General features: G+C 42.8%; 1 protein-coding gene across 4 annotated transcripts in view; it reads right to left on the minus strand.

Annotated features, from left to right (window-relative positions):
* Positions 1-14,146, minus strand: part of LOC140494208 (carotenoid-cleaving dioxygenase, mitochondrial-like) — a 77,197-nt gene that overhangs the window by 19,995 nt on the left and 43,056 nt on the right. For 2 of the 4 annotated variants that reach the window (XM_072593374.1, XM_072593371.1), the window contains 4 exons: positions 12,967-13,171; positions 8,289-8,500; positions 8,090-8,205; positions 2,539-2,641 (listed from right to left, as the gene is read on the minus strand). In XM_072593374.1, coding sequence (XP_072449475.1) covers positions 2,539-2,641; positions 8,090-8,205; positions 8,289-8,500; positions 12,967-13,171 — 636 coding nt within the window. The remainder of the gene's footprint in view (positions 1-2,538; positions 2,642-8,089; positions 8,206-8,288; positions 8,501-12,966; positions 13,172-14,146) is intronic. The other 2 variants (XM_072593372.1, XM_072593373.1) reach the window with 2 other exon arrangements.

Genomic DNA, 14,146 nt, shown 5'->3' on the forward strand with positions numbered 1-14,146 from the left:
AGAGTGATGATGGAATACTCCCCACTTGCCTTGATGAATGCAGCTCCAACAATACTCAAAGAGCTCAATATATCTAGGACAAAACAACCTGCTTGAATGGCATCCTATCCACCACCTTCAACATTCAATCCTTTCACCACCAATGTACTCTGTACCATCTGCAAGATGCACTGAACTCATCAAGGCTCCTTAGACAGTATGTCCCAAACCCATGATCTCTGCCATCTAGAAGGACACGTAAACAGGCAGGAGGCTGGAAGAACACTGCAAACCAGGCAGCATCAGGAGGTGGAGAAGTCGACATTTCGGGTGTAACCCATTATCAGGACTGAGGGTGGGTTTGGGGGAACTGCAGATAAAGGGAGTGGTGGGGCCAAGGTGGTGAAGTGGGGATAGGTGAGGACAGGCAAAGGGTATGACCTGGTTGTTCGATGGGAGGAATGAATCCAGTTGGTGGCTGGGAGGGTGGAAGGGAGGGGGAGGGGCTGAGAAGGGAGTCAGGGGATAAGAAGGGAGGTTATTTGAAATTGGAGAAGTCAATGTTGAGTCCTCCTGGCTGTAGGCTGCCCAGGTGGAAGATGAGTTGTTGTTCCTCCAATTTGCAGTGTGGTTCATTGTGGCAATGGATCGTCATGTCGGAGAGGTGGTGAGGATGGGAATTGAAATGGACAGTGACTGGGAGGTCCGGCCAGCCCCTGTGGGCCTGGCTGAGATGCTCAGTGAGCTGTTCCCTAAGTTTACATTTGGTCGCACTGACGTAGAGAAGACCACATCGGGAGCACCTGATGCACTAAACTAGTTTGGAGGAGAGACAGGTGAACCTCTGTCTCAACTGGAAGGACTGTTTGGGGTCCTGGATGGAAGTGAGGGGAGGTGGTGTACTGGCAGGTTTTGCAACTTTTCTAGTTTCAAGGAAGGTACCTCGGGGTTTGAAGAAGGGGATTGGTGGGGAGAGTGGCGCAAACCAAGGACTGTCAAAGGGAACGGTCCTTACAGAAAGCAGAGAGGGGTGGGGAGGGGAAGATGTCCTTGGTGGTGGGGTCTAGTTGGAGTTGGCAGAACTGTTTAAGGATGATGTATTGGATACAGAGACTGGTGGGGAGGTAGGTGAGGACAAGGGGAACTTTGTCATTATTGCGTTTGGTGGGGGGAGGTAGTGTGGTGGAGGGCTGTCTGGATGACATAGGGAGGAAAAGCATTTGTTTAAAATAGGTGGATATCTGGCAAGCTCGCGAGTGGAATGTCTCCTCGGCTAAGCGGATGTGGTGGAGGTGGAGGAATTGGGAGAATGGGACACAGTTCTTTCAGAATACTAGATACTGGGTAGGAGGAGGTGGAGTCCAGATAGTTGTGGGAATCTGAAGGTTTGCAGTAAACATCTGTCTGGAGACTGTCGCCAGAGATGGAAATGGAGAGGTCAAGAAAGGGGAGGGAGGTGTCCAAGATGGACCAAGTGAATTTAAGTGCAGGGTGGAAGTTGTGGGCAAAGTCGATGAACTGCTCCAGTTCAGCCTGGTTGCAGGACCCTGCACCGATGCAGCAATCGCTGTAATGGCAGAAGATTTGGGGTACAGTGCTTGTGTAAGTACTGAAGAGGGACTGTTTGACATATCTGACAAAGAGATAGGCTTAGCTAGGGCCCATACTGGTGCCACCCCCTGGATTTGGAGGAAATGGGAGGAGATAAATGAAAAGTTATTAAGAGTGAGGAAGGGTTTAGTGAGGCGGAGGAGGGTGTTGCCGGAGAGGGACTGGATGGGTTTATTGAGAAGGAAGAAGCTGAGGACCTGAAGGCCATCCTCCTGAGGTATGGACGTGTATAAGGACTCTACATCCATGGTGAAGATAAAGTGCTGGGGACCAGAGAACTGGAAGTTACTGAAGAGATGGAGGGCATGGCTTGTGTCGCAGATGTTGGTGGGGAGTACCTGAACTAAGGGGGAGACGATGGAGTCGAGACAGGACAAGATGAGTTCAGTGGGGCAGGAGCATGCCAAGATGATTGGTCAGTTGGGCTTGTGGATCTTGGGAAGCAGGTAAAACTGGGCAGTGCAAATATGGGGGACTATGAGTTTGGAGGCAGTGGAAGGGAGATTTCTGGATGCAATGAGGGCACTGACAGTGTGAGTTAAAAAGAGGCAATCTTTACATGTCCCAACAACTTTACATTTGATGCGTAGCTGGTTGCATAGGACCTATGCTGATCCAAACTGTGGACAGATGGAGAACGGAAAGTCCCATAAAATGTCAAATTGCTACAATTATTGAACTATATTCAGATTGTGTGTGGTTAGTCTCTCTAAACAGCACTTAACGTGCTGCCCCAGGAAAAAGAATTGTGAAAGTTAGTGTAATGGAACCTGCACAATCAACTGACTGGAAGGGTCTGACTGATAAACTATGCACAGGACTCTCACTCTCATGAAAGTGGGTATCTGACAAAGCTCCATGGTAAGAATGGGACCAGTTCCAAAGAGATTCCAGTCCATTGTTTGTAGAGATGACATATGACTATATGTTGTTAAAGGGCAGATTTACCATTTTTTCCATATGAATTGCCCATATTGTAGGTTGTCCCATCAGGATCGTAATGAGGATGGGCTGTTGCTCCATTAACTGCAATAAATTTGGTCCAATCTACCTAGCAACAAAATCATAAGTGACATAGATAAAGAGCTACCCAGCAATAAAATCATAAATGACACTGATAAAGATTACTTTTAAAACAGGAAAATATTTTGGTTGCTTGTCATGTACTTGAGAATGCATCTATAATATTTATGATGGAACAGACTGCTTGCTCACCTTAAGTTAACTAAATGGAACATAGAATACAGCGATCATCTATATGCCATTGATATCTGGGCCAGAACCTTTAGACACAAAAGGGGTTTTTTTTACAGGTAAGAATTCAAAGGGTTTAAAGAGAAATATTAAATGCAGAAGTAGGTGAAATGAATACTGAAGATAGACCAAGACAGAACATGAGAAAAGAGCAGGGTTACAGCAGTTTAATAGATGTGTAAAAAGTCTTCACATTTTATATAGTAGTTGGAGAAATGTGAGAAATGAGGCAAGCAGATGTCAATGAACTTGAAAATGAAGTACAAAGACAACTTCTAATAGTTGGACTGAGAGCTAAAGATACGAAAAAGAACTGTTTTAAACCAAAGAGGCTGTAAGAATGTGTTTGCAGTTTTAAGTGAACAATTTACTGGAACCCAATGTGAGTTGCATTTACAATGTTGTCTTGTTTTGACAATGAGGGAGACATCAAGAAGAAATGGGCACTGACTGTTTTGCCCAGAGACAATGTTATGATTGGCTTTTCAAATAGGACCAGCTATTGCATACTCATGAGGGCTCAGCATAGTAACAACCATTTGATTGGTTCCTGGGCAGATGACTACTTCCTGCATTTGTGGTCAATAAATGGAAGCTTCTATCTTGCAAAGATAAAGTACCTAAATTTGTTCCTCTCCCACTAGTGTAGAGAAGTTATGGAAACGCTCACTGGTACCTTTTCTAACTCACCATTTGCTCTGTTGGAATGAGCAAAGAGAAAAAAACAATTTGAGCAGCAATGAGAGTGCGTATCCTCACCCAGAGAATGAAAGATTGCGAAACGCTGCATCCACAGCCTTGTTATTAGCAAAGAATCAGAAGAAAGATTAGATTCCCTATAGTGTGGAAACAGGCCCTTCGACCGAATAAGTCCATACTGACCCTCCGAAGAGTAACCCACCCAGACCCAATCCCCTACACTATATTTACCCCTGACATCTAACACTATGGGCAATCTAGCATGACCAATTCACCTGGCCTGCACATCTTTTGGATTGTGGGAGGAAACCCATACAGTCACAGGGAGAATGTGCAAACTCCACGTAGACAGTTGCCCAAGGCAGGAGTCGAACCCAGATCCCTGGTACTGTGAGGCAACATGCTACCCTAAAGCTTAAGGAAAACAATTTATCACTGTCGATGATCTAAACTGCTGCCAGAACCACGCTTCCCTGACATTCTTTGTTTTCTTCCCCATCCATAACATGTGTGTCTTGTCTTGGCTCTCTGTGTGCCTGTTTGTATATGTGCATGGGAATTTTGAAGAAAGATATAGGGTTTAAGTGATAGAGCTACATTAGCAATTCATGTTTTTTGCTGTTAGTAAAAAAACTGTTTAATTACAATAAAGAGTTATTTTATTGTTATTGAGAAAACCTTTTAACCTAATTAAGTGGGTGAATTTAAAGATGGTTTTAGTCAAATTTCCACGTTTTGATGATTTAATCAAATTTCCTGGAATAGTGGGGCATCATTTCCAGATCATTTTAAGACCATAAGATAAATAAAGAGAATTAGGTCATCTAGTTCATTGAGTCTGCTCTGCCAATCAATCATGGCTGATATGTTTCTTAATGTTTCTCATTCTCCTCCCTTTTCCACATAATTCTTGGTACCCCTACCAATCAAAAACCTATCTATCTCTGTTTTAAAGACACTACTTACCTTGGCCTCCACAACCCTCTGTGGCAATGACTTCCCAAGATTAACCAGCCTCTGGCTGAAGAAATTCCCCCACATCTCAAAGAGTCATCCCTTCACTTTGATGATGTACCCTTAGGGCCGAGTTTGTACTACTAGGGAAAATATCTTTGTCATGTCCACTCTATCCAGGCTTCTCAGTATTTAATAAGTTTCAATCAGGTCGCATTTCCCCTCCCCATCTCTTTAAACTCCATTGACCACAGACCCAGAGTCCTCAATTGCTTGTCATATGACAAGCCCTTCATTCCCAGGATCATTGTGGGAAAGATGCTGGAGTCTATTATAAAGGATGAAATTACGGCACATCTGGATAATAGTAACAGGATAGGACAGAGTCAGCATGGATTTATGAAGGGGAAATCATGCTTGACTAATCTTCTTGAATTTTTTGAGGATGTAACTCGGAAGATGGACGAGGGAGATCCAGTGGATGTAGTGTACCTGGACTTTCAGAAAGCTTTTGATAAAGTCCCACACAAGAGGTTAGTGAGTAAAATTAGGGCGCACGGGATTGGGGGCAAAGTACTAGATTGGATAGAGAATTGGTTGGCTAATAGGAAACAAAGGGTAGTGATTAACGGCTCCATTTCGAAATGGCAGGCAGTGACCAGTGGGGTACCGCAGGGATCCGTGCTGGGACCGCAGCTTTTTACAATATATGTAAATGATATAGAAGATGGTATCAGCAATAACCTTAGCAAATTTGCTGATGACACAAAGCTAGGTGGTAGGGTGAAATGTGATGAGGATGTTAGGGGATTACAGGGTGACCTGGACAAGTTAGGTGAGTGGGCAGATGCATGGCAGATGCAGTTTAATGTGGATAAATGTCTGGTTATCCACTTTGGTGGCAAGAACAGGAAGGCAGATTACTACCTCAATGGTATCAAATTAGGTAAAGGGGCTGTTCAGAGAGATCTGGGTGTTCTTGTCCACCAGTCAATGAAGGCAAGCATGCAGGTACAGCAGGTCGTGAAGAAGGCTAATAGCATGCTGGCCTTCATAACAAGAGGGATTGAGTATAGAAGCAAAGAGGTGCTTCTGCAGCTGTACAGGGCCCTGGTGAGACCACACCTGGAGTACTGTGTACAGTTCTGGTCTCCAAATTTGAGGAAAGACATTCTGGCTATTGAGGGAGTGCAGCGTAGGTTCACGAGGTCAATTCCTGGAATGGCAGGATTGCCTTACACGGAAAGACTGAAGTGACTGGGCTTGTATACCCTTGAGTTTAGAAGACTGAGAGGGGATCTGATTGAAACGTATAGGCTTATGAAAGGACTGGACACTCTGGCAGGAGGGAACATATTTCCGTTGATGGGGGAGTGCCGAACCAGAGGGCACAACTTAAAAATACGGGGTAGACCATTTAGGACAGAGATGAGGAGAAACTACTTCACCCAGAGAGTGGTGGCTGTGTGGAATGCTCTGCCCCAGAGGGCAGTGGAGGCCCAGTCTCTGGATTCTTTTAAGAAAGAATTGGATAGAGCTCTTAAAGATAGTGGAGTCAAGGGGTATGGAGATAAGGCTGGAACAGGATACTGATTAGGAATGATCAGCCATGATCATATTGAATGGCAGTGCAGGCTCGAAGGGCAGAATGGCCTACTCCTGCATCTATTGTCTATTGTCTATTGTCTATTGTCTATTCTTATAAATCTCCTCTGGACCCCATCTAACGCCAGCACATCAGAGAACAATGTGGGAAAGTGTGAGATCATACACCTTGACAGGAAGAATAGAAATATGGACTTTTTTTTAAATGAGCAGAAAATTCAGAAGTCTGAAGTGCAAAGAGACTTGAGAGTTCTAGTCCAGGATTCTCTCAAGGTAAACTTGCAAGTCGAGTCAGTAGTTAGAAAGGCAAATGCAATGATGGCATTTATTTTGAGAGGACTTGAATATAAAAGCAGAAATGTACTTCTGAGAGTCTATAATGCCCTGGTCAGGCCACATTTGGAGTGTTGTGCACAATTTTGGGCTCCATATCTCAGGAAGGATTTACTGGCCCTGGAGCATATTCAGAGGAGGTTCATAAGAATGGTCCCAGGAATGAACAATTTAACATATGAGGAATGTTTGAAGACTCTGGGTCTGTACGCAATGGAGTTTAGAAGGCCGAGGAGAATCTAATTGAAACTTACAGAATACTGAATGGCCTAGACAGAGGGGATGCTAGGAAGATGTTTCCATTGGTAGGAGAGACTATGGCCTGAAGACGCAGCCTTAGAATAAAGGGAAGACCTTTTGGAACGAAGATACAAAGAAACTTCTTCAGCCAAAAAGTCATGCATCGATGGAATGTATTGCCACAGAAGGCTGTAGAGGCCAGGTCATTGAGTATATTTAAGACTGAGAGAGTTAGGTTCTTGATTGGAATGGGGATCAAAGGTTATGGTGTGAAAGTGGGAGAATGGCATTGAGAAACATTTCAGCCATGATTGAATGGCTGAGCAAACTCAATGGGCTGAATGGCCTAATTTCTGCTCCCATGTTTTACGGTCTATGGTGTTAACCTTCCTTAAGGTTAAGGGGTGCACGGTGGCTCAGTGGTTAGTACTGCTGCCTCACAGCGCCAGGGATCCGGGTTCGATTCCAGCCTCCGGTGACTGTCTGTGTGGAGTTTGCACAATCTCCCCGTGTCTGCTTGGGTCCCCTCTGGGTGATCCGGTTTCCTCCCACAGTTCAACGACTTGCAGGTCAGGTGAACTGGCTGTGCTAAATTGCCCATTGTGTTAGGTGCATTAGTGAGAGGGAAATGGAACTTGGTGGTTTACTCTTCGCAGGGTTGGTGTGGACTTGTTGGGCCGAAGGGCTTATTTCCACACTGTAGGGGAATCTTATTTAATCTAATTACGGGGGCTAAAACTGCTCACAATATTCCAAATGAAGTCTGACCAGGGTCTTATACAGCCTCAGCAGTACATCCCTGCTCTTGTATACTATCCCTCTTGAAATGAATGCTAACATTGCATTTGCCTTCCTAACAGCCAACTGAATGTGCATGCTAATTTTCAAAAATTTCTGACTGCCGTCATCCCAGTGAGTTTTAATTGTTTCCCAGAAGAATTCACTGAACAAAAAAGTACCCTATCACAAAAGATAATCATCACTTTCAGCAAACTGACTTCAATGAAAAGTAAATTTGCACAAGAGCACTGGATAATCAATGCACCACAGCCAGTTGTAACCAAAACTGAGAATTGCCTGCATAGTCTAAGACTTTGATGGAAGTGCGATAGACATGGTGAAAAAGCAAAAAGAGTTGAAAACAATAGATCACCTTTGTTGAAGTTAGCCTTGAGGTCGGAATATATATAACACAGGTATAACATATATATAAGACATAACATGCAACCTTCACATGTCTTCTAAATTATATAATGTTTCCTAAGTTTCTACACTTGAGATAATTGTACAGATAACCCAAAATATAACCAAACATGCAAAATAAAAATACTAACATCCTAAAGGTTAGTTTTTATACCCAGTGGAAGGATTGTTCTTCACACTTAATCTCATGCAACAATGAAGCAAAGCTTACCTTTTCTATGGTGTCAAGGGTATTGAGATCCACTTTATGAATAAAATTAGTTTCAGTGGTTGCATAGTAATCTCCTTTGTAGCGTGCAAAGTTCACATTGCCATTATCACTTGCTTCTAAAACAAAATATTTTGAACATTAGTTTTGATCCTCACATGGTTCCAAAGAATAATTACTTGTCTGAACATTTGGCACATACTTGGTATTTCAAATTTGCTCATGAATCTTGCAAAAATGTTTTTGCAAGGGTCGGGCATTGCTAAAGTTCCAAACTCAGAAACCATGATTCGGTTGTTTGCAGTGTTGGTCTGATAGGTTTCACTGCGAAGAAACTTGCTCATGTAGGTTACATTGCCGTCTTCAATTCTGAACTGATGCATCAATGCCATACCATCAAACCAATGATTGTACCTAAAGAGAGGACAGACCTGAAGTTTATTAAGTTGTGCTTATTTGCATATTATGTAGTTTGATTAACTATTCTTTGCTAACGTATTATAATATATATATTTATAAGAGGGTGGTTGAGGGCCTTTTTATGTGGCAGATTGATACATTTTACTAACATACAACAAAGAACAGAAACTCAGCAGGTCTGGCAGCAATTGTGGAGAGACAAGCAGAGTTAACATTTCAAGTCCAGTGACCTTTCTTTAGAACTCCTCTGACCAAGAGTCACCGGACTCAAAGCTGTGTCTCTCCCCACAGATGCTGCCAGACCTGCTGAGTTTCTCCAGCAATTTGTTTTTGTTTGCTACATTTTACTGTTCATTTTCATTACGTAATGAGCCACCCCGCACACTTTTTGCCAGGAATAACTTCAGGTGATGAGTAAAGATCCTTTGTAGAATATAACACTGTGACAGCGCGCTAATGATTTTTCCCTTCACAGCACCTATACCGACTTTTCCAATCTTAGCAGCTACGCAACTTGGTTATCAATAAATCCAGTTGTGAGTGGTGGTGGACGATTAAACCAGTCTTTGGAGGAGGAGTCTCTGCAAATATCCCCATCCTCAATGCTGGAGTTCCCAACACATCAGTGCAAAAGATAAGGTTGAAGTTTTCACAGCAATCCTCAGCCAGAAGAGTGGAGGATCCATCTCGGTCTCCTCCAATGGTTCCCAGCATTACAGGTACCAGTCTTCAGGCAATTCGATTAATTCCACATGATATCAAGACATGGTTGGAGGCACTGGATACTGCAAAGTCTATGGGCCCTGACAACATTCTGGCAATAGTACTGAAGGCATATGCTTCAGAACTTGCCGCTCCCCTGGCCAAGTACAGTTTCGTACAGTTACAACAATGGCATCTACCCGACAATGTGGGAAATTGCCCAGGTATGTCCTGTAGGTAAAAACAATGACTGCAGATGCTGGAAACCAGATTCTGGATTAGTGGCGCTGGAAGAGCACAGCAGTTCAGGCAGCATCCAAATAGCTTTGAAATCGACGTTTCGGGCAAAAGCCCTTCATCAGGATGAAGGGCTTTTGCCCGAAACGTTGATTTCGAAGCTATTTGGATGCTGCCTGAACTACTGTGCTCTTCCAGGTATGTCCTGTACATAACAAAGAGGACAAAGTTAACCTGCTGAATTACCAACCCATCAATCTACTGTCGATCATCAGTAAACTGATTGAAGGTGACATCAACAGTGCTATCAAGCAGCACCTGCTCAGCAATAACCTGCTCAGTGATGCTCAGTTTGGTTCTGCTGGGGCCACTCAGCTCCTGACATCATTATAGCCTTGGTTTAAATATGGACGAAAGAGCTGAATTCCAGAGAGGAGGTGAAAGTGACAGCTCTTGACATCAAAGCTACATTTGACTAATTTGGTATCACAGTGCCCTAACAAAACTGGAATCAATGGGTATAGGGGGACAACTCTTCGGTGGTCAGAGTCATACCTGGCACATAGGAAGATGTTCATGGTTCTTGGAGGTCAATCCTTTCAGCTCCAGGACATCTCTGCAGGAGTTCCTCAGGGTAATGTCCTAGACCCAACCATCTTCAGCTGCTTCACCAATGGCCATTCCTCCACATAAGGTCAGAAATGGGGATGTTCACTGATGATTGTTCAATGTGCAGCACCATTCGTGACTCCTCAGATACTGAAGAAGTCCACAGCCAAATGAAACAAGATCTGGACAATATCCAGGTTTGGGCTGACAAGTGGCAAATAACATTTGCGCCACACAAATGCCAGTCTATGACCATCACCAGCAAGAGACAATCTAACCAAGGTCACTTGACATTCAAAGGTGTTACCATCACTGGATTCCCCCACTGACAACATCCTGGGAGTTATCATTGACCAGAAACACAACTGGACTCACCACAAAATGTGGTGGCTACAAGAGCAGGTCAGAGGCTAGGAATACTGCAGGCAGTAACTCACCTCCTGACTCCTTAAAGCCTGTCCATCATCTACAAGGCATAAGTCAGGAGTCTGACGGAATACTCCCCACTTGCCTGGATGAGTGCAGACCCAACAACATTCAAGAAGCTTGTTGCCATCCAGTACAAAGCAGCCCATTTGATAGGCACCACATCCACAAGCATGCACTCCCTCCACCTCCGACACTCAGTAGCAGCAGTGTGTTTTATCTACAAGATCCACTGCAGAAATTCACCAAAGCTCCTCTGACAGGACCTTCCAAACCCATGTCTACTTCCATCTGGACGGACAAGGGCAGAAGATACATAGTAACACCATCCCCTACAAATTCTCCTCTAAACCACTCACCATCCTGACTTGGAACTATATCACCATTCCTTCACTGTCGCTGGGTCAAATTCCTGGAATTCCCTCCTTAATAGCATCATGGGACAACCCACAGCTGATGGACTGCAGCGGTTCAAGAAGACAGATCACCATCACCTCCTCAAGTGGCAACTAAGGATGGGCGATAAATGTGGACCCAGTCAGTAATGCCCACACCCCACAAAATGAATAAGTGAAAAAGAATGCATCTAGCAATGGATGGAAAGCATGTATCAAGTTCACCAGGCTTGACCAGGTGATCTGGCCACCATCAGTAATGAAGCCTTCTACTGAAAGTATGATTTGGCATATATTGCATTTTTGCTGAAGCTTTCAGTATGGATTCCAGTGATAGAGGTAACAGTGAACTCTACTTGACACAGGCCATTATCAAGGACGTTGAATTGAGATTGCTTTCCTGGATAGGAGACAACTCCACTCAAATCTCAGGAAGAAATGTACACAGCTGAGCCAATAGGCCACCTAATATTCAGATGGAAAACACCAAATGGAATGAAGAGACTTGAATTGTACAGTTTATGTTCTTGTAAAACAACTCCCCTTCTCCAGACTAAAAAGGGAATAAATTCATTGGCATTTAACAAAGTCACTGGATTCAAAACGCTAATTCTGTTTCACTCTCCACAAATGCTGTCAGATCTGAGTTCTTCCAGCATTCCCCATTTTTATTACTCTTTACTTTTCCAGTGTCTGTCGTATTTTGCTTTTATTTAAGGGAATAACTGAATTTGTGGAGTCTTACTTCTACAGATTATTCAATACTTTTAATAAAATTCTTTATTTTTTTTACATTCTTACAATCTAATCTTTCTTTGTCTTTCCTGATTTCTCTTTTTTTTGTTTGACTCCAAGTTATCTTATTTCCTTTCCTTTAATTAATACATTAATGGCACTATATGCAAGTTATAGGGCTGTCATAGTGCAGTGGTGGTGTCCCTACCTCTGAGCCAGAAGGTCCAGGTTCAAGTCTCTCCTGCTTTGGAGGTGTATCATAACATGCCTGTACACGTTAATTAAAAATATGCATAATCGCAGTTATTGTTGTTTAAGATATAGGCTATGGTCCTGTAGTTCATGCATGATTCAAGCTGACCCATTCTCCTTGTCATGCCATTATCAATTTACAATCCTTGGAAGGTGAAGCAAATGATTTTAAGTTAAATTTAAGAGGAAAACTGTAGCTACCAGGACATGGTGCAACATGTTGGCTATGTTTAGCACTGCTGCCTTACAGTGCCAGAGACCTGGATTTAATTCAACCCTCAGGCAACAGTCTGTGTGGAGTTTGCATGTTTTCCCCCTGTCTGTGTGGTTTTCCTCCCACAGTCCAAAAGACGTATGGTTTAGGTGGATTGTCCACAGTGTCTGGAAACATATATAACACACACCAGGTTATAGTCCAATAAACCTGTTGGACTATAACTTGGTGTGTGATTTTCAACTTAGTCCTGTCCAATCCAACACTGGCTCCTCCATATCATGGGGACATATAGGTTAGGTGGTTTGGAAAATACAGGGTGGGTCTAGTTGGGATGTGCCTTGCAGGGTTGGTATCCATTTGGTAGGTTGAATGGCCTGCTTCCACACTGTAGGGATTCCATGACATTCCACAAGCTATTATCTTAAATGTAATTTTCTCCCACTGGGAAATGGAAACTCTTTCTTTGGATGTCTAAGGTAGTCTGCAACCGAATGATCCACTTCATATTTTGGAAATTATGGCTAACAGCAGGAATTAACATAAAAACATTATTAATGAACCCGTCATGACACAATTCAGAATGGGTGGAAGTTTAACCTAGACCTCTAGCCCAGAGGGGGAGACACTACCACAGCACCATGAGACCTGTCATTGGCATCATGCTGTAACCATCTGAACCATCCTGCCTTGCTTGTTGGTGAATATCAAATTAATGCTCATCATCTGAATACAATGAATCCCCAAGGGATACACAACTGATCCAAGTACCTCAATATAGAAGTGTCATTTCAATCAATCTGTTCTCCTAGTACTGTTACTATTGTACAACCCTCTTCAGAACACACATAGGTTTTTCTGTAATATCACACACAGAAGCTCACACTTACATGTCATTTCCAAATTCAAATTTTCCAGGCCCATTTCTCAGCAGCTTTCCTCTTAACCATTTCGGAATTTCCCCTTTGACTTTCACTGGAATGGGTTCAGGGGTTTCTTCCACAGTCATAAACAGAGATGCTACACTCTCTCGCCCCTTTTTCCTGCTGTAGTATATTGGCTCCTTCTTTGCATTTGGAAAGAGCTGCCTCAGACCTAAAAAGAATACAGATCCAAACTAGATTCTGTTGTGACATAGTTCTGACATTGACAGTGAATTGTAGCCTTTGTACTGGGGCTTTTCAACATTTATTCAGCATGAGAGAGTGTGCTTGTACAAAATATATTTTGCATTGTAAAATGCTTCAGACAGCAGCAGCTTAGTCTACGAAATCCAGGAAGTGGGTACTTGGCACATCATATCTTTGCTAGTGCAAGCTTTATATCAATGCCATCTGTTCTAGTCATTTCATTTCCTCATACCCGTGATTAATTTTCACCAAGTATTTACAGAGCATTTTCATTGTTGCATGGTTTTCACAATCATTAATACAACCCATTTTCAACTAACTCTTTTCATGAAGAACATCTAAATAATGGCCTGGGTTTTGAACTTCAATGCAGCTGACAGCAATTTCTAGAATGTGCGAATGCAGTCAAATACAGATATCCTGAAGCCAATGCCAGTGACTCTGTGTATACCCACAAGGTGCTTAGATGACATATCTCTAATTATCCAATCAATTATAAACAACTGAACTGTTGAGAATTTGATGTTTTATGCTATTAACATTGAAATTGCTGTCAGATTCAGAAGATTAATGAAGTCAAATTCAAAATCTAAGACCTTTTCAATGCAAGAATTATAGATGTCCCTGACTTAATGAATGTCTGACTCACGAAAGCATGTACTTACAAATAAAACCCTGAATTACTGTATATTTTAATGATTTAATGTGCGGTTGTACGTACAAGCAGATATGTTATATTGTACTGTATTGTGTTCCAACTTGTGGACAAATCAAATTAGAAATGTGCTCAAGAACAAATATGGAAGCCCCACCAGTGCAACAATGAATGACACATGAAGACTAGAATCAAGCAAACCACTGAATGTTCAAGGCAAGAAAATGTTCCTGTGTTTGGGACTTCCTTGAGTAGTCATGCATGATTTGCAGCCTTACAATTTGG

The sequence above is a fragment of the Chiloscyllium punctatum genome, chromosome 23 (genome assembly GCF_047496795.1).
Source record: "Chiloscyllium punctatum isolate Juve2018m chromosome 23, sChiPun1.3, whole genome shotgun sequence".
NCBI classification, from domain to species: domain Eukaryota; kingdom Metazoa; phylum Chordata; class Chondrichthyes; order Orectolobiformes; family Hemiscylliidae; genus Chiloscyllium; species Chiloscyllium punctatum.